Source organism: Notolabrus celidotus, chromosome 16, assembly GCF_009762535.1.
Source record: "Notolabrus celidotus isolate fNotCel1 chromosome 16, fNotCel1.pri, whole genome shotgun sequence".
NCBI classification, from domain to species: Eukaryota; Metazoa; Chordata; class Actinopteri; order Labriformes; family Labridae; genus Notolabrus; species Notolabrus celidotus.
The window spans coordinates 22776672-22801023 of NC_048287.1; the positions used below are offsets into that span (position 1 = coordinate 22776672).

At 38.7% G+C, this 24352-nt stretch overlaps 2 protein-coding genes across 2 annotated transcripts; one reads left to right on the plus strand and one right to left on the minus strand.

The window, feature by feature from the left end:
- Positions 1-999: 999 nt before the first annotated feature.
- On the minus strand, positions 1000-2858 carry LOC117828275 (extracellular matrix protein 1-like). The gene is made up of 4 exons (XM_034705313.1): positions 2723-2858; positions 2382-2638; positions 1359-1564; positions 1000-1183 (listed from the first exon to the last, which is right to left on the minus strand). The coding sequence occupies exons 1-3, from the start codon at positions 2793-2795 to the stop codon at positions 1361-1363; spliced, it is 534 nt and encodes a 177-aa protein (XP_034561204.1). The 5' UTR covers positions 2796-2858; the 3' UTR covers positions 1000-1183; positions 1359-1360.
- Positions 2859-11902: 9044 nt separating this feature from the next.
- hcn3 (hyperpolarization activated cyclic nucleotide-gated potassium channel 3) lies at positions 11903-23827 on the plus strand. Its single transcript, XM_034705552.1, has 7 exons — positions 11903-13366; positions 18238-18667; positions 18783-18944; positions 20061-20279; positions 20806-20952; positions 21794-22034; positions 22450-23827. The coding sequence occupies exons 1-7, from the start codon at positions 12897-12899 to the stop codon at positions 22656-22658; spliced, it is 1878 nt and encodes a 625-aa protein (XP_034561443.1). The 5' UTR covers positions 11903-12896; the 3' UTR covers positions 22659-23827.
- The last annotated feature ends 525 nt before the right edge of the window (positions 23828-24352 follow it).

Genomic DNA, 24352 nt, shown 5'->3' on the forward strand with positions numbered 1-24352 from the left:
TTGTAAAGTTTATAAACAAATAATCAAGTACAATTTAATGGAACAATGTAAAATAACTAAGTATTAATTTTATTCTGAAACATTTATGTAAATGGTTTATGTGCAGATTATGACAAACAAAGATTAATGTGATTTTAAAAATCCTTCAGGGGAAATTATATCGAATAATGGCTCACTTTTTAATTGCATATTTTTGTATGATTTATTATGTGTGTTATTGTCATATACTATTATTTACTAGTATTATATTCTGTCCCTTAAATCACTTTATCTAGTTTAACCCTTAAATCAACCATTCTGTTTGTAACAGCAAATGGATTGATCCTAAAATCCTTAATAGAATCCTAGAACAATAGGGGGAAATACATACATCAGAAAACCTAATAAGAAGTGTGTGACTTTGAGTGTTGTAGAGCAGATTGAATTTAGAAACAGCAACTGCCTCAGATTGCACCAAGGTTCTTTGTTACATACAATCACTGCAAAACAAAGTGGAGTCTTCTTAACACTCCTCACACTTTTTACTAATTTGGAACATAGCTGACATAAGATTTTGTGTTTTATTTTGAAGCCGGACAGGAACTCTACTGTATGATGTAGTTTTTGTGGTCTGGGGCACATAGTTCCTTCAAAGGTACGTATATTATTATAAGATTTATGGGGGGGACAGTGTAATTGAGGGAGTGGCGGGAGAGAGTCTTTTACTTCACTATACACACACTCTCAAAGATTGGTCATTGATCACTAATGGGTGAATTTCCAACCACCAACCAGTGTGGCCAACACTGACTTCTGGTGGACACCTGTTTTATTACATGTATTTATTATTGTCACAAGGCTTGGAGACTTGAACTTGTTTGAAGCCTTGACATTTTTCTGTAATTGAAGCTGCCAATTTAATATCAAGATTGATTTCTTTATTTTAAAAACAAGAATTTGGACATTTTTCAGTAAATCCTTTATTTCTTAAAAAAACGAAACAGTAAATCAGAAACAGTGAAATTTGCAAAGGCCAAACATTTAACTGAGTTACACAATTTGCAACAAAAAAAAAACGTGTTTCTTGATTTCATGAAAAAACTTTTCAGAAAAACATTCATAATTGTCTCAAATCTTTTGTGTTTTCATCCTTTGTAGCACAAACATCACCAGCATGTCCCGTCCTCCTCTAAGCATCTGTCACCTGCAGGACACACAGAATAATTTCCTTTTCATTATCAAATTTGACTGTTTATGTTGAATTCATTTATCCAATCTTGATGCAATAAATTGTCTTCATTTTCTGGCCCTTTTAGATTTCTGTTTTGTTCATTTTAGTTTCACATAGCATAAAATAATGCATGATTTTCATCTTTCACCTTTAGCAAGCATTAGCATTGAAGTTGAATCCTGGCTGCAGAGGGATTGCGGGTGCAGTGTACCCTGGTACAGGGTTGTAGTCTGGATTTGGGAGCTCGCTGTTAAAGCAGGTCCAGCGTGCGTCTCCTCTGTCCTCACAGCACTCATAGGGGGATGTCATGACGGAGTATTCTTCCACACAGAACTGAGACAGTGCCTGTTTCCACTGAAGGAGAAAGATACTTAGTGTCACATATTTGATATCATCTTCCTGTTTCACAAGAGTCTGAACGAATCTTTACAATCATGAGATCACTGATTAAACCATTGTGTGCAACAGGTGTAATGGAATTTGAAATATGTTGTTTATGTGATGCACTTGTTGTGAGGTATGTATTGTTTGAATACTGTCTTTTCTTTTATTCTTTGTACTGTGTGTTTTTTAATCTTTCTGTCAAGGGATGTAAATTAGTTTTATAGCTAACTCTGGATCAGCAGTTGTATTGTGCACAGTTCCTGTCAACTAAACTAAACTAAACTAAACTAAACTAAACTAAACTAAACTAAACTAATATTTATCATATTCAGGCCCGTACGGGAACTCCTGACACTATCCCTTTTAATACTCCCAAGAAGGCACAAATTAAACCTCTTTTTAAAGTTACGAACCCAACCAATCTTCATCTACATTTTCAAAACTAACAGTATTTCTATCAAAATGCTTTTATTTGAGGCTTAAATTTAATTATTGGAATATTCTGCAACATAAATGTAAGATACATGGAGTGCTTCTGTTTGTTTTTGAAGTAAGAAATGGTGAGACAACAGATTGAACCTGAACATATCTCATTAGTTAATCTGTTCTCCTTTTTTTGCAGGGACTCTGCAGAAAAGCTGATAGCCAAATTACAATCAAAAGTTTCACCTTAATCTTCAACGTTTTTTAAAATAAATAATAAGAGTACCATTCACTGTAACCTTGTCACAGTCACAGTTGTGTCTCTCACTGAGTGTCTTGGTATGTTTCTCTAGCAAACACTCACAGCTTGCCGGGTGCAGCAGAGGATCTGGCTGCTCTCCTGGGCGACCTGTCCGCTGCAGCACAAACTGTACCACGACTCCAGACGGTTGATGGCATCTCCACAGCGACGGAAGTGACTGGCCCCGGAGCTCGGGAAGAAGCTGGCCGGGTACCTGGGTCGACCCTGACCGTGAAGGCAGATGGCAGCGAGGTTCTGAGGGGTGGGAAAGGCAGGCGGGAAGGGGACGTCAGGCTCATTGAGAGAGTTTCTTTGGCACTCTGTGGAGAAACACAGGAGACAACATCATTGCAGCTTTTAAAGAACATCAAGTGTAAATAATTTGAAAATCATGAAGAAATTACCTCCAATGTCTGCACCAAGAAGAGTCAGCAGTGCAAGTATCCAGAACCCCGTGAGGCCTCCCATTGAAATCATTTCTGTATGCTGTGAAAAGGCAGAGTTCTCCAACAAGTTGATATTAGATCAGTGATCGTTACCAGCTTTTATAATGAGGATAGGCAGTCTGTGGGCGTGGGATGCTTGGAAACAGGGGAGGAAAGTGTGAGGGGAAGTGGTGATGTATGCTTGTGTGGTGGGGGGAATGTGTTTGAACTTAACTTATGATGTCTGCAACTTACCAAACTATTCCTTTAATACATTTTCCATGTCAAGGTTGATACAAAAGTTCTGCATTCATTCAGGAAACAATGTGTCAGAACCAACCTTTTCTCCAATCTTTTAGTCCTCAACAGAGGAAAGCATGGCTAAGCAGGTGTTACTGATCACAATTCTAACTGGGATGACGAGCTTTAGAGTGTCCCAGTAAGTCATGACAGGGATGTTGCATGGACAGAAGCAGGATTCTGAAACTGAAGCAGCCAAATTCAGCAGCCATGTCTCTGGACAATTGACCATTCGACATCAAGAGACAATCTTCGCTTGTGGGACTTTTCAAATGTTTAAAAAGTAACTATAGAAAACAAGTTGGGAGACTAAACTTGATGTCAAAGTGTCATGAAAATATGTAACTAAACAGAGTGTTTGATGTTGCTTGGAGTGGAGAAAAACAGATCCCATCAGTGATGTTTTGCTGACAGGATGAAGTGTGGGAGGATCATGGCACAGAACGACATGTTCACTACATCAGTTCTGACTTCTTTCCCAGAACTCAACCTCACCTCAGACCTTTCGGTAAACTCCCCCCAACCCTGTTATCAAAAAGTGCCTGAGTGAGCCTTCTGTTATCAAAGGATGTTTTACACTCACCACCAAAACAGCAGAATATCTCACCTCCTGTTTTCTACACAAGGAATAAAGGATGCTTTTTTTTATTCACACAATTATTCCTGCTGTGTGCATCGTGCTGTTAAAGGGGTTCATGACTTACTTCTTGAGGGTTTTATTACAGCTAAAACGATAACTATATATATTTTTAACATATTCTTTAAACCATTTATTGCAATATGATTGTTGTGTTTGTGTTTGACCTTGGATATAACCCTAACCCCTCACCTCCATTGTCATTTGCAACAGTGCTTCAACACACCTAATTGATTGGACTTGTTTTGGTCAGTATTGTCTTATATATTTAGAGAGGGAAACTCTACACAACAAGCACACTGGCTTTTATTTGCTCAGCTGCAGCACTGCAAACAGAATGTAAATGTACCATTAAATTATTACTTCTGCTCATTTAGATACTGGTGGGATCATTTATCTCATGCTAATAAAACAGTGCTGCATGCTGACTGGTATGCTGCCAATCAAACACAGAGCACAGCACAGGTTTTTTTTCACATGTGCTAATTTGCATATGTAAATGTACAGAACTTAGTTTTAGTAACAGATGAAAAACTGTCTTTTCCGTTGCAGGCGTTTTAACTTGACACAGCAGAAAAAGCTCTTTAGCTGTTCAACAGTTTTGTGTTAAAAAACAGCAACCTTGTTCCCTCCACTCCAGAGAAGCCAGTGAGGCCGGTCAGACCAGTGTTCAAAAGCTGCATCGTAATGATGTGGGCGAAGCTGTAAGCTTTAGCCGTAAGAGGTAAGAAGTGTAGATGCACAGCAAAGGAGGTACATGAAAAGTGAGGCTACAGCAATTCTCAGACTTGGGTTCGGGATTCATATCCAGTGAATCAAAAGATTATTTATCTGATACTTTTCTGCCCTACTTTTTTGCTTTTAATCTGAGATTTTTTTTTCACGAAGAAAGTGTTACCCTTCTAAGAAAAACATTAAAAACTACTGGCTGAAACTACAAGAAGCTCCGGTTTAATCCTCAGCTATTGGTCCAAGATCAAAATCTTCTTAAATATGACACACAAAGGGGACCTTTTAAAGACACAAGTGCATCCATCTGTTGTTAGTATGTTTTTATGATACTGTTATGGTCTAAACAGTCAGTATTTCCTGAAAGACAAGTTAATCCTGTGAGCTTAAAAAAAGATGGATCAACAAAAATCAGATACGAACATTCATGTATAAAATTTCCTTACACTGAAAAAAAAATACAACCCCAATTCCAAAACAGCTGGGACATAAAGTAAATGTAATCCAAACAGAATTTGATGTTTTGAAAATCATTTAAACCCATATTTAAATGAAAATAGTGCAAAGGCAACAAATCAAATGTTGAAACTGAAACATTTTATAATTTCATAGAAGATGTATGTTCATTTTACATTTGATCCCAGAAACACATTTAAAAACAAATGCAGGGGCATGTTTATCATTCTGTTGCATCACCTTTTCCTTTAACACCACTGTAAACATTTAGCAACCAGGACACCAGTTTCTGTAGTTTTGAAAGTGAAATTTTGTCTCTTTTTTGCCTAATAGAGGATTTCAGCTGGATCTCAGTTGTCCTACTCATTTGTTTCCCATCACATTGTGCCAAAAGTTTTCAATTGATGTCAGAACTGCAGGCAGGCCAGTTTAGCAACCAGAGCCTTCTACTATGGAGCCATGCTGTTGTAAAACATAAACAGTTTGGCATCTTCTGGCTGCTGAGAAGTAGTCAGCAAAAATAGATTATATTTACATATGGTTTCCTCTGCATGGTACATTTTGAACCGGCATTTGTGGATGCAACGACAAACTGTGTTTACAGACAGTGTTTTTTGGGAGTGATTTTGATTCCATGCAGTGATCTTCACTACAGAGTCATATCTGTTTTTAATGCAGTGATCTTCACTACAGAGTCATGTCTGTTTTCAATGCAGTGACTTCCACCACAGAGTCACGTCTGTTTTTAATGCAGTGATCTTCACTACAGAGTCATGTCTGTTTCTAATGCAGTGACTTCCACTACAGAGTCATGTCTGTTTTTAATGCAGTGATCTTCACTACAGAGTCATGTCTGTTTTTAATGCAGTGATTTCCACTACAGAGTCATGTCTGTTTTTAATGCAGTGATCTTCACTACAGAGTCATGTCTGTTTTTAATGCAGTGATCTTCACTACAGAGTCATGTCTGTTTTTAATGCAGTGATCTTCACTACAGAGTCATGTCTGTTTTTAATGCAGTGATCTTCACTACAGAGTCATGTCTGTTTTTAATGCAGTGATCTTCACTACAGAGTCATGTCTGTTTTTAATGCAGTGATTTCCACTACAGAGTCATGTCTGTTTTCAATGCAGTGACTTCCACTACAGAGTCATGTCTGTTTTTAATGCAGTGATTTCCACTACAGAGTCATGTCTGTTTTCAATGCAGTGACTTCCACTACAGAGTCATGTCTGTTTTTAATGCAGTGATTTCCACTACAGAGTCATGTCTGTTTTTAATGCAGTGATTTCCACTACAGAGTCATGTCTGTTTCTAATGCAGTGCTGCCTGAGAGCCCGAAGATAATGGCCATCCAGTATCAGTTATCAGCTTTGTCCCTTTTGTACAGAGATTTCTTCAGATTCTCTGAATTCTTTAACTATATAATGTTCTTTATATGATGGGATCCCCAAATCCTCACATTTCAAATTGAGCAAACATTTTTCATAAAACAATAAAAATGGTTCAGTATCAACATTTGATTTGTTGTCTTCGCACTATTTTCAACTTAATCTAAGGTTGTAAGTAATTTTTAAACCATCAACTGAATATTTTGCAAAGATCATGGCGTGTGAGTGCGTGTGTATTATGCTCTCATTGTAAAGTTCTTTGACCCCCCCTTCCTCTCACACACATCATTGATTAGTTTCAGGTGTGATCATTTGGTCCACCTGCATCTCTCTATAAAAAGCTAAAGTCAGCTCCTCACCACAGAAAAATCCCTTGATTTACTTATTTTGGGGTAAAGTCTACCTTTACTGTCTATCACCTTGATTTCCACGCCCAGCAGCAACACCCAGTCTTTATAAAGCTGCTGAACCTGTTTGCATCGTGAAACTGAGACACTCAGACAACCTGCAGAGAAAGGGAGGAGAAGTAAAAATCAAAAAGGTGGAAAGAGAAACACAGGCAGTAGATCCTTTGGTTTGAGGAAGAAACTACATTTTAAGACACAAACTGAAGGTATGTATGTTTTTGTTTTAAGAGCAATTTGACCTGTTCTTTTCGGTGTGTATGTTACATCAACTCCTCTTTGTCTCTCTAATTTCACTCATTCTGCATCACAGCATTCCAAGTAGCGTCCATGCGTTTTCAATGGATTGTGTCCATTTTGTCCAACCTGGTGTCCATGGGACTCCTGATAGTCGTTATGGGCCAATATCAGTTGTTGAGCATGCAAAGCAGGAGCAAAGAAAAGCTGAAAACAGAAACACAGAGACTTGCAAATCTATACATGAATGAAGACTTGGTGAAAGGGACGATGGAAAAGCTCCTGGCTGGGGGGAACACGACTGTGACAGAGCTTGAGGCTGCACTGGCCAAACTAAACCCAGAGCTGGAGAAGGCTAAAAAAGATGTTGATGCCTGTCAAGCTGAAAAGGTGACTTTTTAGTTTTTATTTCACAGAAATATTTGCTATCTGATATAACCAGAGAGAGCTGCTTTTCTACACTGTGCTTCTTCATGCAAAAGATGTTAGAGGGACTTTTCAGCAGCACTAGTACCCTCATTAGAAACTCCAGCAGAACAGACTGGAGATCAGGAAAGCACATGTTCAGATTTTTTTTTTGCAATGTTTGGGTGCGGCATGACTCTGTGATCAAGCGAACCTTGTTCAGAAACGTATAAAATATCTCATCACTAAATGTTTAAGTGTAAAATAAGTATTTGGAGGGCATATTAAGTCCTCAAAGCCTTAGAGTACATTCACTTAAAGCTCCTGTGACAAACCTTGGGTTTATGCTGATTTTGGCTCCCCTGTGGTCAAAGTGGTACATCTCATATATTGATCTTTTCTTCAGTACGCTTAGTGTTTGTGGTTTTTAAAGGAAAATCTAAAGGTAGGCATACAATTCACAATTTTAGGCTGATTCTGATGTTTTTTTAAATCTTGAGTGCTGATTACCATGATGAAAATTGACATTTCCCCTTAAGATTTAGACAACCCCACAGAATATGCCAGGCCTTATCCTCTCTTCTTTAACAGCGAGTGATGCATTTGAGTGTCATCACCTGTAACATACTTCATCTGGTAGCATTGGATACAAATATTAAAATAACTGCAATTCTCAGGCATGTCACTGACTTTTGTGAGTCACGATGAGGCCTCTGTATTAATTTCAGTCTGTTTCATAACCAACTAAAAACTCCTTACAGGAGCTTTAATTTAACTTTTAGAAAATGTTAAGTTGTTCCTGACTTTTATTTCATATAACTTAATATTTCTTTTGCACAACATGGGAGGAAAATGTTCAACATGCACCTAACGACTACAATTAGAGGTTAACAAATTTAAGAGATGAGCTTTAAAGTAATTATAAAATCTGTTGCTGTAGAGCACATCAGTATTTGCCCACCCTTTTAGGCCTGCGGCTCTGGGTTAAAAAAAACTTAGTGCCTGTCTAGTGTAGGAAACTTGTCACATGACATGTTGTGACTCTTCTGTGTGGTTTCTGACCCAAAGGAGGGACTCTACCCTGAGGTCGGGAACCGCTGATCTAAAACTAGTAAGGTTAATTTATTGATAAGTACTATCACTCCACCAAACAATATTTTGAAATAGGAGCCATTTTTCCACAGAATATGTACATCTGCTCCTGATACTTCATATTAACATTGCTGTTTTATTTATTTATCTGATGTGAGTTGAACAACATGGTTCAATTGATACTCTTTTTGCGTATTCCTAAAAGCCTTAGATGAAAATACTCCCTACTGTCAGACCCTGCGGTCTGGTCCTACAGGTTTGGGGTCATAATGGGGGTAAAGACTGACAGGTATTCAGTGTTTTTGTAACACAAGTTACAGGCACTTAGACTAACCTTTTGCCCACTTTTTCAGAATACAAACGCTGATGATCTGACCGTCTCACTGAAGGAGCACACTGAGACTGAAGGTAAACTTGTATACAATTCAAACACAGCTACTGGTGCCATCATGTGGTGAAATTTGAGAACTAATGTTAGGGTTTGAATTGTTTCTTTTCTTCTCTAAGCTTCCTTGAAGGCAGTTTCTGACGCCTGGAACCAGGAGATTAATATTCTGAAAGGACAACTGACGGAATACAGATCAATATGTGATCATGTGAAGAAAGTCCCGCTGGTTATGTAAGTCAAGCTCTTCAAATCACAGAAAAAGTTAATTATAAAGTACAAATGAGAAAAATAATTGCATGATTGTGTTTCCTAGGAATCTATGCGGCCCTAAACCCAGTTGATCGACATCAATAAGGAAATATCGAAGTGATTGAATGACGCCACTCCATGCCTGAAGTTTTGTTTGTTTGTTGTGATAATCTGATTGATTTTGATGTTTGTGTCATTTTTGTGACTATTGTATTTCTGAGCTGAAAACTATTTAATTACACTGATCGCAAGGCTGCATTGTTACTGACATATTTGAGAGTGAGAGTGGGTGTCTTCATGGGCTGTTTTTCTGTCAGGTCATTTATCATTTCAGGCTGTGGGGCATTTTTTCACTGCTTTTTTTTTTTGTTCTTGTGTGAGACACAGAGACGGGAAAGAACGCAAAGGTACCCTGCCAAACTTGAACTAGGACAGCAACTACACTCTCTTGTCCCTATAGGCAAACAACTCCCTCTGCCTTATCTGGTTTCTTGTTGTACAACATGCAAATATTCTCATGTCAACACTTTGCAATGCAAAATAAGTAGTTTCACTTAGATTTAAAATGAAAAGTCTTAAGGGAAATCCAGGGCACAATGTAGGACTTGTATTCTATGAAAATGAGCATTTAAAGCAGCTGAGAAATGATCAGGATCATTGTTAGGACTGGCGTTCTCTTTTGTAGTATTACATTAGTATGTTCAGTTGAAGGGTTTTTTTGCAAGCTAATTGGTTTAGGGGAAAAAAGGAAAGGATAATCCATCAATAAGACAAAATAAAAAAGATAAGGTTCAAGTATTTGCTTTTTAACTCTTAAATGATAAACTGGATATGTGAAACCACAAGCTTTCTGTGGCCAAGAGCAGGCTTAAAGAGTGACCTGGTAACTGTGACTGGATCTTCTCAAGTGTGCCTGTTAAATGTGTCACAGTCACTGGTGTGAAGGTGAACATGACACCTGCCACTTCACAGAGTATGGGATGGACAGTGTGGAAATGTGATCCAGTACAGGGGTCTATACAATAATGACTGACCTGGTCACTTACAGGAAGGTATCAGGACTGAACACATGTTGCGGTCAGCACTGAACAGGTTTACACGCTGTGTGTAGGATTGCATATCTGGGTACAAAGATGCACATGGAAATAAGTAGAGCATATATATTTACAGTAGGTGTAAGTATTTACATAAAACTCTTTACAGGAAATGTCTATCCTCACAGCATTAGTTTTCTTTTAACTTTAAGCAAACACAAACAGGATACAAACCAAACCACTGAGTTCATCAAACTCCCATTTTCTCCTCACCCGCCTTTAGCTGGACCATGGAAGTAAAACAACTGGGTTGTATAAATGTATTCAAAGTGGTTGAAGAATCTCTTATGCCCAAACCTTTAGTTATTTTAACAAAATGAAACTTTCCCAATATTTTCATTCTGATGAGGCTGTAGCTGGTCATAGTTTACAATTTGGGTTGTCACCATAGACCGTATAATAAATGAACGTCGTATCCATGACGTGTTTGGAAGCCTATAGTCGGCAGTGCTGAACTCAAGCTAACTTATGTCAAGCTAGTGTGAGGTAAAGAGGCGGGCTTTGAGCCCCCTCGCTACCAGCTACAGTGTGACAGTCAAGTCAGCTGTGCCTCTAATTATGCAAAACTGGTAATCTTAAAATATTTTAAAATGCTGAGTTATGAAAAAATTCATCACCCGTACAATGTGTGCAGACAGAGAAATGTGCAATTCAGAGTAAAATATTTTTTTAGTACCAGACTGTAAACATGTTTATTTTATCTGTAAAGATCAGCTATTTTAAATGGGTGTGTATGTGGTATTTGGTACTTCCGGAGGCAGCCCCAAGTGGACACTCAAGGAACTGCAGTTTTTAACACTTCTGCATTGGCGTCATTTTTGTTTTCCATAGGGTGACCTAACGGGGGCCAGTGGCAGCCTCCCCTCTGGATCCTACCCTGTTGAGCCTGCTTTATGATTTCCCATCAGTGAGAGTCTCCTAATAAAAGAAAGACTATTCACATTTAAAAGTTTTGGCAGTTTAAGGCTAATTAAGACGACAAACTAAATCACACATACGTGCTTGGGCCTGAGAATTGTAAATGAATGAGCAGTGCTTCTCAAAAAATAGTTGTACTTCCTCAGCTTATTGAGGGGTTAGATTATTGCATGTTCAATGGGACAAACACCAGTACGGTGGCCCTGAAGGACAAAACAAATTTACAAAAGATGAAACACTTTTACAAAGTTGGAGACAATTTTACAAACGATGAAACACTTTTACTGTTAAGTCTGACTCCTTTCAACCTGACTCCGTTTAGCCTGAGGCTATGTGGTCTGAGTCCGTTTCATCTGAATTCTGACACATGATGAAGGTTTTGCGGAGATATGATGAAGCTTTTCCAGAGACATGATGTTTTTTCATCTGAAGTCTGACAGCTCACTCTGAGACCCGAGGATGTCCTAATATGTAAACCATGTCCATGTCTGTTTGGTTTCTCTCCATCAAAACAAACTTAATGACCCCTCACTCGATCACTTCTGGATCACTTCTGGTATTTGGTACATTCCCTTTCCGTAAAATAGAAATGTTAATTTGTTTCAGAAATGGTAAAAGTGTTTCGTTGTTTGTAAAATTGTCTCCAGCTTTGTAAAAGTGTTTCATCTTTTGTAAATTTGTTTTCTTAAGTGTAAATTTGTTTTAGCCTTGGTTAAAAGTGTTTTGTTGATGTAATTTTGTTTTATAAAATGTAAAAATGTTCTCCAAAATGTAAATTTGTCTCCAACTTTGTAAAAGTGTTTAATCTTTTGTAAATTTGTTTTGTCCTTCAGGGCCACCATACACCAGAGCTAATTATGTTAATCACTCTTTAAATGACTGATTCTGTGAAATGAATATCAAGTGTGAAAACTAACCGGTGTGGAGGGGGGCTGGTTTTCCTCCTGATACTATATCTTGTAAACATTACATAGGCTACATATTATAGGCTATATTTGTCCCTGTCGCCCAAGAGGGTCCATGTTTTGACTTCGAAACACGACCTGCGCCACTGACACAAAGTATGGGGCTTTGTCCAGCGGAGGGAGGGCGATTTCCCCACAGGGAGGAGGTGGAAGAGGACAGAGGAGAGGAGGAGAGAGGTGAGTGGACGCAGTTATGCCAGCAAGCCGATTATTGAAGGCTGCCGAGCTCTCGCTTTCAATTTGTCGCCGTCCTCTCATGGTCAACAAGACGCGAGGAAAACTGAAGCTGAAGTTATTTCCACACTGAGCCGGCTTCAGGAAAGACAGGAAAGTATTTTTTTTTCATACTGGCTGCAACTTTTTATAGGCTAACATTGTAAGAACTCGTGTTTGAAATGCCCTTATTTCGATTTTGTGCTTGCAAGGATTCAATATGAAAGCTAGGCAAGAAGTTACACTTCTTTTTATAGTTCTGTTTTAACTTCTGTCTTTTTGAAATATTTTTTTAATCTACCCTACACGATATTTTAGTGCATCAAGTAAGGTGAAATGCACCTTTAAATTGATGTCACTTCTGAAATTTTTTGTTTATTTGAACTACAATAGGTTAGTCTTATGATATTTTTTGAAAGAATGCCAGAAGTGTAGCAAGTTATCTAGAACCTACTTTTATGGTTGCTGTATAGTCAGGACTCCACTCTGTTACATGCCTAAAAGTGCTCTAGGGTAGGTTTATTATAAGCTTAACACCAGTAATGCATAAGCTTGATCTGGCTGCAGCAAAACTCTTTATGTGAAAGTGAACTTTACAACCAGGAACCTCACAGCCAAAGCCAGGGACAAGGAAACCCTTTTTGCTTTCCTAGTCTGAAGTACAAAGTGTCAAAATGACCAGCCCCACCAGGAGTATCAAAGATCTGAAAAGCATAGACAGCCCGTCACACAAACCGGACACCTCCAGGTACCGAAGCTGGAGCAACTGGAGCTTTTCTCGATGGAGAAGCGGCTCCCAGAGGACAAGTCCCCCTGGTTCCCCCTCCCCAAAGGCAGACAAAAAGAGTGATGTGTCCAAGACGCTCTTCTCCTTGGTCAAGACACACAACGATGACTACACAGCGGATCCAGACGGCCTGCTGAACATCAGTGATGAGGCCGATGGAGGAGGAGGCAATGATGATGAGGAGGACATCGAAGAGGACCAGTCCACCTACTTCCAGAAGCAGTTTGGCTCCCTGTTGCAACCCGGGGTCAACAAGTTCTCCTTGCGCATGTTTGGCAGTCATAAGGGTGTTGCTGCTGAGCAGGCCAGAGTCAGGAGCTTTGGAGTGTGGATCATCCACCCCTACAGTGACTTCAGGTAACAGGCTTGGGTTTTCTTCAGAGTCAGCTTCCTCTTCATTGCAGTACTTTTAGCAAGTTTATCCATATTAGGGGGAAAGTGAAAGTCTAATCTGTAGCGAGAACATGATGCCCCAGTTCATCATTCATATTCCAAAAATTTTCCTTTGAAAGCTTCAAATTTTCTCTCAACCAAAGAGCCTACAACTGTGCTCAGATCTAAGGGTCTCAGTTCCCAAGGACAGACTGCAGCAGCTGATGTCATGGTTTCCAGCACATGATAAGAAGATGAAGGGATTTGATTAGTGATACAGTATATAGGACAAGATCATCTGGATTAATAATACCATCGGTGACTCCCTTTGTCTGCTTATAAAGATGCAGGACTACTTTCATTAAGTCTTATGACCCAAGTTATCCTTATGTGCCCTGTAGGAAAAACATCCAAAAACGTCTTGCTCCAGCTTGTCCTCATGGTTTGAGGATTGGGCAGATCATTAAGCTTTTCGTCTGAAAAACATCTTAGCAGTAGTGCCAAAACAATCTATCTGTGTGGTCACTAATAAAAGCTGCCATCAATTTAAACAATTTTAAACATCAGGCCTATGCCAGACAGAGGATAAACGCGTGCACAGGGATTATTGCCCATAAGAATCCCTATAATTCCAATCTTGCTCTATTATGCAATAATACACAGACAGCTGAGGGGGGGATTATCAACGGCCTGCTCTCCTTAAACCGTATGCTCCAGCTTCCTCTGTAAAATGAATGAATTGGAGCAGCACGTTTTGGTGCTCAGCTTTGCTGTTCAGGGCTGGAGATCAAATAGCTCTTTGCAATTTAGATTTAGGATCAGATTTTAAGTTTGTCGACAAGCAAATGTATTAATCTCTAGAGTCAATGAACACCTTACTTTATATATTAATATATATCGGTGGGCTGTATTCACATGAGAGGCTTTCTGATCATTATATGGTAAGGGTTTTGACCACCAGAGCTTCTGTCTTATTAAAGCTTTTTACAAAACATTTATGTAGTGGCAACTTTTAGAAAAAACCTTCTTTTGCGAAATAGGTTTACTAGAAAATGAAATGAATGCCGTATAAAATTAAACAAACTGATGATTTATTAAAAATATAGACAAACAAAATTACTTCTCTCGTCACTGTTAACTTATTATTCCACAAAGCGACAAAACTATAAAAAAACCAAAAACAAAGCTACGGTTAGAAAATAATATTGCTCCTTGTCCTGCTCAGATGAAAGCACACATTGTATCGCACAAGCTCAGTTGCTCCCATTTAGCAGCACCAATTACTTGCAGCATGACAATTAAAGGCACATACACTCAAATAACTGTATGGCTCTAACAAGACAAGATAAGATAAGATATTACTTTATTGATTTAGGTTACAATTTAGGTTATCTCCAGAGGCATCTGAAATGAAGTATCATTATTCATTTGTTCTGGAGCTTTCATGGGTATCTTGTAGTTTTTGTTAGGAATTGGTGTTTGCTCAGTTGTCGTAGAGCAAAGGTGTTCAAACTTTGGATTGTTTAGAGCACAAATTTTGGTATGAAACTTCTTCTTCTTGGCTTACTTAGCATAATCAACATATGAGATCATAATGGTTAATTTCACATATTTGCAACCCCCCCTGCATGTTTACATTAAACAGACACTGTTTGTGGGTCAATTTGACCCAGCAGTCAAAGTGGACCCTAAAAGGAGTCAGAAGTGTCCAATAATAATTGTTTCTTTGCAACTGTGTGACAAATTTCACTCCAACTTCTCTGTTCCCGTTGGCAAACTCCATCCACATTGAGTGGACACTCAGCAGGGGGAAGGGCAAAACATATCAAGATTCTTTGCAAGGGAGTCCTACCAACAGTTTACTTTTTAAAGTTTTAACATGAACATTTATGAAAAACAAACGAGTAATCCTTATTGTACCATTATCTGGGAGAGTTAAAGAACACCATTGCACTAAATATTGATTTAAAGGGTGAGTAATGGAGTAAATAATGAGATTAAAAAAACATTTATTGGGATTTTTTGGGGTTCTGACACTTTTGGATCATTAAATATGTTCCGGTTCAAGTTAACCCGGGAACATTTTTGCTGTCCCTAAGAAACAAACATAACAGGAGGGTTAAGCATTCTAGCTAGGCACATGTAATATTCAGCACTTAACACCAAGTGGTGGTGTGAGATCAAAGGACCCCTTAAATATTTATCATCCTGTGGAAACCCTGAATGTCTGAAACAGCTTATGGCACTCCAAATTATATATTTGTGTAGACAACTCAAGTAAAATTATTAGGAATGTGAATGTTAAGTCAACTAAATTCCATCACTCTTACTTGTCAGCACCAGAATTATCTGGCTAAAGAAGTGGTTGATATTTTGATTCTTACAGGCCTGAAGAGACAGCCATATGTTGTGTCCAGTCACCTGGCATTACCCGGAGCTGTAGCACCAGTTAAAGGCATCTGCCTTAAGGAAATAATGCTACAGATGACAGATGGCATCTCATTGTGCAGTTAGTGTGGCTAGCTGCACTTGATAAACTGTGCTCAATTCAGACTGCTTTCTGAGTGTTTTCTTACCTGTAGACTAATCGGTCCCTAATCCTAGAAACAATAATGAAAATGTCCAAACATGAAAATGAAAATAATTATATAAAAAACATAATAATACAAATTAATCAACTTAATAATAATAATAATAATAATAATAATAATGATAATAATAATAATAATAATAAAGGAAATCTATAAATATACCAAAAATATTCCTATTTTAAACATTGTACTTAGTACACAAAAACTAAGACCCATGGTGAGGCAGCTTTTTATTTTTTTATTATCTAGTTCAAATTTTAGTCACTTTTATTCTACTTTTTTTATTTATGTGCTTATTTATTTATTTAAATATTTATTTATTTTAAGTATAGCATCTTATTTTCATGTAATGGTTTAATATTTTAGTGTTTTATTATCTTAGAAATTGATTTTATTTTAGTGATTTTAATTTCCTGTGTTGAGTTTTAACATCCTATTTTACCTCCAGTGTTTCCTCATTAAGATATCATGAGAGCGTTTCCTCAGTTCGTTCAGCAACTTTTTTTTATTTATTTATTTATTTTATTTTTATTGTTTTTATTACTATTGTTGCATATATTGTGTTCTTACCCTTAGGATTGTGGGGTGGGTTTGGGGTCACGGCTGGGGGTGGGATCTTTTTCTTAATTTATTCTATTTTAGGTTGTTTATATGTACAGCACTTTGTGTTACAATGTCATTGTATAAAAAAAGCGCTTTATAAATAAAGTCTGATTGATTGTAAGCGAAAAAAATAGAAATATAAATTCTCCTACTTACAGAGGCATATCAATATAAATATATTTACATTACCAGAAAAATAGAGGATTTTATGATGGACCCAGGTTCTTTACAGTATACTTAATTCTTTAGTGTTAATTTTATTTATCCATTATGCCTCAATGTTCATTTTTTTCATTGCACCAAAAACACTCAAGTGGTAGATAACAACTAGACAGCTTGTTAGATATTTCAGTCCAAGGTAGTTGAACAACTGACCAACATCGCCGTCCCTACAGCCACATATCAAAATATAAATGACGTGGCAGATTGTCAGTTATCGTTATGTCAAACATGTTTCTATTTCTAATATCATCCCTTTTTAAAAAGGCTCATACTAAACTTAGCTGATAATCAGATTCAGACTCGATGAAACATAAAAAGCCATCAACGCTGCTCTTACTCCTGTTCCTCTCCCACTGCTATTAATAGCTTATCTAAAAGGTTACAGTACAGTAGAAATAACTTGGCTCTTCACTAACACACTCATGCCTTGTGAAAACAGCTGTAATGCTGTCTAGAGTCTTTGGTGGAGATATTACCAGCAAGCAACCACTAATCTGCCACAACATGAGTGCAGCAGATGATAAGTAGACATGTGAATCCGAGTGTAGACATCAGAGGACATGAGTGCAAGTGATTGCTGAAGGGATAAACGTGAATGAGAACGAGGATCTAATCTATCACTTCTCTGCTCCAACCGGTTAAAGAAGAAAGATGATTTTAGTTTGTGAAAGGTGACAGTTATCAAAAATAGAGAGAGACTAATAGACCTCTGTAACGAAAGAGAAACTGAGAGGGAGAGAGAGGAGGGGAGTGGGGGGGAGATGAAGAGAGAGAGAGACCTAAAGTGTTTGACACTTGATGGAAACAGTCTGTAAGGAAACCCAGACCGTGAAGCCAAGTCATGTAACGAGTCACTGGAGACCAGAGAGAGAATAGGACTTGTATGACACACAGCAGACAGTGATGACTTCTTGTATGAAGCATGCCAAGAGCAGCAGACTGTGTGTTAGACATGTCTGGGAGTAGTGACGTTTTCATCCCTTTATTGTCTTCCTTGGTGGTACATAGAGCCTGCTGAAGTAAACATCATACATTTTAGATGAGAGGGGTTCCTCCTGTGACATGAGCTGTTAGAAGAGTAAGGGTCACATTGAAATGGGTCATTCCCTGGATGGCATACTATTCCTCTGATTGGATGGCCTCACTAGACCTGTTTGAAATCCCATAATTTGAGGGGTATAGTTTAAGATTGACCGGCTACCATTGGTAATCTGGTGGAACATGCAACCCAAAGACTTTTGGGGCAAATAATTAATTTGACTTCACAGTATTATCACCAACATTCCCTTATAGCCATACACACATGTTGAAACCAGGAGGACTTACATGTATGATCCTGTAAGAGGGCTTTCTTTTTGTGCTCACTTTGTTTTCAGTATACTGACAATGGTAGGAAAAGGTTTGCAGTTAACTCAAATCTTCATCCAATTTTTTGTCCAGGTTTTACTGGGACATCGTGATGCTCCTGTTGATGATGAGTAATCTGATCATTTTGCCGTGGGGAATCACTTTCTTTGAAGACCAGAACACCTTGCCCTGGATCACTTTCAATGTCCTGTCCGACACTCTCTTCCTGATGGACCTGGTTTTCAATTTCCGCACGGGCATCCCAGGAGAGGACAGCCACATCATACTGGACCCCAAAGAGATCCGAAAGCAGTACCTCCGCACCTGGTTCCTGGTAGATTTTATCTCCTCCATCCCCGTGGACTACATCTTCCTCATTGTTGACCTGGAAGCCCGGTACGAGTCGTCTGACGTGTATCGCACTGCCCGTGCTCTCCGCATTGTGCGCTTTACCAAGATCCTCAGTCTGCTGCGTCTTCTCAGACTGTCCCGCCTCATCCGCTACATCCACCAGTGGGAGGAGGTAAGAGGAAGAGATACACAAGTAGAAAAAAGGTCACCACATGAACGAAGTTGCATCAGAGATTCTCAATTTCCATAGTTTGTGTGTTTCTTTTCCATACATCTGTCCCTTTCAGATTTTCCACATGACCTATGACCTTGCAAGCGCTGTGGTGCGTATAGTCAACTTGATTGGCATGATGCTGCTGTTGTGCCACTGGGACGGCTGCCTGACCTTCATGGTGCCTATGCTGCAAGACTTCCCTTCAGAATGCTGGGTATCCAAAAACAATATGGTGGTGAGCACACATCCACTGATACACGGATTACACACATGGGGTTATAATAAAACAAATCAAATAAAACTTTATGAAGAGTATACATACATGATTTTTTAACTCAACCCAAATTTATGCTCATGTCATAAGTTATTGAATATTACGTTGTTTAGCACTCATTTTAAAGAAAGACAGCTTTCTGACTATATCTAAAATAGTTGTATCAATCAATCAATCTTTATCTATACAGCGCCAAACCACAAAGAATGTTATCTGAACACTTTACAAACAGAGCAGGTCGAGACAGTACTCTATGTTATGCTATTTACAAAGACCCAACATTAAGTGAGGATAAGATCCAGTCCATGAGCAGACCACTTTGCAGCTTTTAGCAAGTTGCAGCGGCAAGGACAAACTTCCTTTAACAGGCAGAAACCTCGAGCAGAACCAGACTCATGTTAGACAGACATCTGCTGAGACCGTGTTGGAAAGAAGGATAAAGGGAGATGAAGAGAGAAAGAGATGAAAGTGGTGAGACGGATAGTAGTAGTAGCTGGAGTCTAGCACGTCCACAGCAGCAGGTCATCTACGGCAGCAATCCAGAGGAACCTACGTGACGATAGAGCTTAGGGACTCCAGAAAGGTCTATCGTTAATAACTTTAATGGGACAGGAAGAACGTGATAGGCAGACAGAGGAGCACACATGAGGCTAATATCTTACCTTACGCTGCACAAAAACAAACATGTAAAAATGAAACATGTTTTCTAAAGCAGTAACATCCTAGACTATTTTGTTTTTACATTGGCATAGCATGCTGCCTTTTTGCCTTTATTTGATAGGACAGCTGAAGAGAAACAGGAAATGTCAGGAGTAGAGAGTGGGGTAAGACATGCAGGAAATGGTCAACCGGCCGGGAATTGAACCGGTGACCCCTGCAACTAGAACTGTAGCCTCTGTATGTTGGGCGCTTAGATCGCTAGGCCACCAGCGGCCCTTATCAAACTTTTATCTGTAAGATAATGTGGCTAAAAACTTCACTCATGCTTCATATATTTCAAATGTTCTTACAGAATGTATTTATGATGATAGTATATAATGATATGTCCCAATGACAACATTATTCTAATCTTCACAGAACGATACATGGCACATACAGTACTCCTACTCCCTGTTTATGGCCATGAGTCACATGCTCTGTATTGGGTATGGAGCTCACCCTCCGGAGGGCTTGTCTGATGTTTGGCTCACCATGATCAGCATGGTGGTGGGAGCCACCTGCTACGCCATGTTCCTCGGTCATGCAACTAACCTGGTGCAGTCCCTAGATGCATCACATCGGCAGTATCAAGAGAAGGTAATCATCTCTGCTCGGATTTAAAAGATTAACAAAATAAAACACTCTGACCTGCAGCATCGGTTGTTTTGTTCCCTGAAAGGTTCACGTGGATGCTTATGTGATTCTGGCTGCAAGGTTTAATATCTCAGCCATGTTCTATTTCATAAGCTTGCTTACTTTCCAGTGCTTTATTCAGAGACGTTGTGCCAAAGGCCTTGAAAGTATATGTGTTATCTAATGGCTTTTGTGGCCTTAACGTGACACTGTCCAGAGGATTTTCACAACATAAAGCTGAATAGATGAGAGACAATTGGCAGCACCTTGGTTTAGATCACAGTTAGCTAATGCCTATTACAAATGAGATTGTAATCCACTCACAGCTGGAGAAAAAAAAACCATTGCAAAACAAATAGAGTAATGCATAATTATTGTGGACTAATTACGCTCACACGTGGTAGACAGCGTGACTTGATGTGACATCTGATCTGTAGAATTTAATTTGTACACTCATGAAGGTCAACCGCGGTGTGTTTTGTTGAAACAGTATAAGCAGGTGGAGCAGTACATGTCATTCCACAAACTGCCAGGAGACGTGAGACAGAGGATCCACGATTATTACGAGCAGCGGTTCCAAGGCAAGATGTTCGACGAGGACAGTATCTTCGGAGAGCTCAGTGATCCGCTGAAGGAGGTGCGTCATGAATCAAACCTCTGATTCGACTTCTTATCTAGTTCTTCCTCTCTGCTTTTCCCTTGTGTTGACATATGCTCACACAGGTAAAAATCAATCCTTAATGAAGTTTGCAAAAGCATAACAACTAATGTGTTTAATTTGTCAGTTAGTCAATACACTGTTCTCAGTTTTTTTTAGGCTATGACTTAGAAAGAAAATGTAAATCATGTCCCTCAAATGATTCTGCAGTGAAAGTGAAATCCTTGAATGCCTTGTTAAGATCGGAAACAACCAGTCATTTCATCTGGTCGATAACTACTTTAAAGGTTCATAGAGTGGGGCGTTGGTGGCCTAGCGGTCTAAGCGCCCCACATATAGAGGCTATAGTCCTCGCCGCAGAGGTCGCTGGCTCGACTCCCGGTTGGTTGACCATTCACTGCACGTCTTCCCCCTCTCTCTACTCCCCACATTTCCTGTCTCTCCTCAGCTGTCCTATCTAATGAAGCGAAAAGCCCCCAAAAATATATATCTTTAAAGGTTCATAGAAATACTACTTTTTCAATGTCAAATGTTCCAAATGTTCATGTTTCAGAAAGTTGTAATTGTCACATTTTGCATTATATTCTGAATCTTTTAAAAAGATTATTCAAAAGAAGAATCTGCAGAGAATTAAGCATCAAAATAGTCATTTCATGCAGCCTTAGCCTTTTTTATAGTTCCAAATAACCAACCAACCGTAACTGCACATCCTAAAATTGACCTTTTTTTCAAAGAAATATTCCAATTAATCATTTTGACAACAGATGACTTCAAGGCTTTCCTAACATCTCTTGTCTTTTCTTTCTTTCCCACCTTGCAGGAGATTGTTAGCTTTAACTGTCGTGGTCTTGTTGCAAACATGCCGCTGTTTGCCAACACTGATCCTCATTTTGTGACGGTGATCCTGACCAAGCTGCGTTTCGAAGTCTTCCAACCAGGAGATTTGGTCATACGAGAGGGGACGCTGGGTAGGAAAATGTATTTCATCCAGCACGGCTCAGTCACCGTCATCCCTCGTGGTAGCAAGGAGATTTCGCTCAATGACGGAGCATATTTTGGGGGTAAGTTATCAGAGTGACTCATAGATCTTGTGGTAAGTTGGTACTGTTGCCCCTCAATTCTAAGTGCTTCAAAGTTGATGCAAGGCTGAATCATTTAATCATCCATTCTGGGGCGCTGTTGGCCTCGCAGTCTGAGCGTGGTTCGATTCCTGGCTTCAACCATTTGCTGCATGTCTTCCCCCGCTCTTTCCTGTCTCTCCTCAGCTTTCCTATCAAATAAAGGGGAAAATGCCCAGAAAAATATAACTTTGAATCATCCATGGGGCTGTAATTTTGGATTTTTTTTTAAATAATATTTATCTAGCAAGTAATAGTCTTTAATCCAAATATATCAAATATTTACATTTGAGAAGCTGGAACCACCTTATTTTTCAATGCCTTAAACTTAAACCTAAAATTTTCTTCTTTGGTTAAGAAATCTGCCTGCTGACTCAAGGACGGCGCACGGCCACAGTGAAGGCCAACACCTACTGTCGCCTCTACTCCCTGAGTGTGGACAGCTTCAACGAGGTCCTGGAGGAGCATCCTCTGATGAGGAGGGCGTTTGAGAGTGTGGCTGTGGACAGACTGGACCGGGTCGCTCGAAAATCCAGTTACCAGCCTCCCCCTGACTTACCTAATTAAGACAAACTGCAGCTGGAAATACAGAGGATATTTGTCTCAGTTTGACTGAACTTGACTACGTAACACAAAAACATGAGCCTCTGAATTTGTATGCATTGCTGGATGAGCCGATACAAACCCTCAATTTAATTTATGAGCACACAAACGCTGCACTTTGCTGGTCTATACTAACCTAAGCTCAGTTCTCTTTTGCTTGGCTCTCTAAAGCAATCTGATCTGTGTACACTTTTCATTAGCACAGTTGTCTACAAATGGTAAAAGCCGAATAAAACACTGTTCAATGTAGCTGTAAGCATATTAAAATTTTGGCTGCATGTGTGATTTTGCACCACTGGCAACACAAGCTTTTCTAAGTTCAAGTACTGCTCACAGAGTGATTTCTACCTTCCTGTCAGCTTTCTGAAACCACAGTTCCATTATCCATCACATCATTCATACCGGATATTAGAAGCACACAGGAGCACCAGCTGGCTGATTCATCATACAGCTGCGTGTGTGTATCCCTGGTTTAAATGATGTCTCAGGTCTATAGGTTGAATAAGCGAGGCTTTAATTCCATTGTTCACTGAGGATAAGCTGCTGTGATGTAATAACTGTAAGAGACATGTTTTACTCAATAACACACTGCTGTTTAAATGACCATATTTCATTGTGCTCACGTGGAGTGTGGGGTAAAATTAACTCAAAGGGATCTTACAACATAGTATTAAAAGTCCGGATTTATGTAAAGTTGCTAATGTTATGTTAAAATAACACCTTAACCTATTTATTTTTTATTTTGATTGAGTTACAGTTCTTCTTCAAATGTTTATGGAAATGACCTCCAGTATGTTAAAAACAGAAGACTGTAACAGATGCAGAACAACCCTTTATAGTTCATTTGATTTTATATGATTTGTAAGTCAATACACAGGCTTGTAATAGGTCAATAAAGAGAGTTACTGCTGATGGCCTGATTTCCTGTGGAATAAATAGAAATGCTGATTTTGTTAAGATGAGGAATAGTCTTTAAGTCACCTTCTCTAACACATGCTGTATGTACTTCAGTCAATGTTCTGATTACAACTGTTTTTTTTTCATGTTCATTTCAGTGGAGAAAACAGCCTGCTTATAAAATTCCCCTTCACTTATTGGTTTAATATTATCCACAATGTCTAGCCTATCCTTTTCATTATTTGAACTTTCTGCTGAACATTCATCTACTACTTATACATATCTGCACCCCTTTAAATATATATTTTAAATGAAGTTTTTTTTGCCTATGTGTTTTTATTTTTGGCGAAGATGCGCCTCATAAGGAACTAGAGGTCCATACTCATTAGTGATTGGGAAAAAACTTCATATTTTAGAGTCATTTAGAGTGGACTTTTATGTGGTTGCTTTAGCATTTCATTATGTAAGTTATACCTAAATTAAGTAGTATTATGATATTTAAACTGGTTGAGCCACTTTTTTAAATTTTTTTATGTTTCAAGTTTGGTTTTGGAGAACCTAAAGTATTTTTATTCACCTTACTAAACACTGCATAAGACCCAACCATACATTATTTTAAATTCCTTCATCTGTTATATTTTAGAAAGCCCAGACATAAAGGGCTTTCTAAAATATAAGCCTGAAAGACATAAAAGAAGATCAATAGCATTGATTAATGGAAAATAAAAGTTTGAATAAGGAGATGCAAGGTATCTGCCCAA

Coding starts and splice junctions, on each gene's coding strand:
- LOC117828275 (XM_034705313.1), bottom strand. CDS start 2,795: ATGATTTCAATGGGAGGCCTCACGGGGTTCTGGATACTTGCACTGCTG. Junction 2,639..2,722: donor TCTTGGTGCAGACATTGGAG/GTAATTTCTTCA, acceptor GTTTCTCCACAG/AGTGCCAAAGAAACTCTCTC. Junction 1,565..2,381: donor TCTGCTGCACCCGGCAAGCT/GTGAGTGTTTGC, acceptor TTTCTCCTTCAG/TGGAAACAGGCACTGTCTCA.
- hcn3 (XM_034705552.1), top strand. CDS start 12,897: ATGACCAGCCCCACCAGGAGTATCAAAGATCTGAAAAGCATAGACAGC. Junction 13,367..18,237: donor CACCCCTACAGTGACTTCAG/GTAACAGGCTTG, acceptor TTTTTTGTCCAG/GTTTTACTGGGACATCGTGA. Junction 18,945..20,060: donor TATCCAAAAACAATATGGTG/GTGAGCACACAT, acceptor TAATCTTCACAG/AACGATACATGGCACATACA.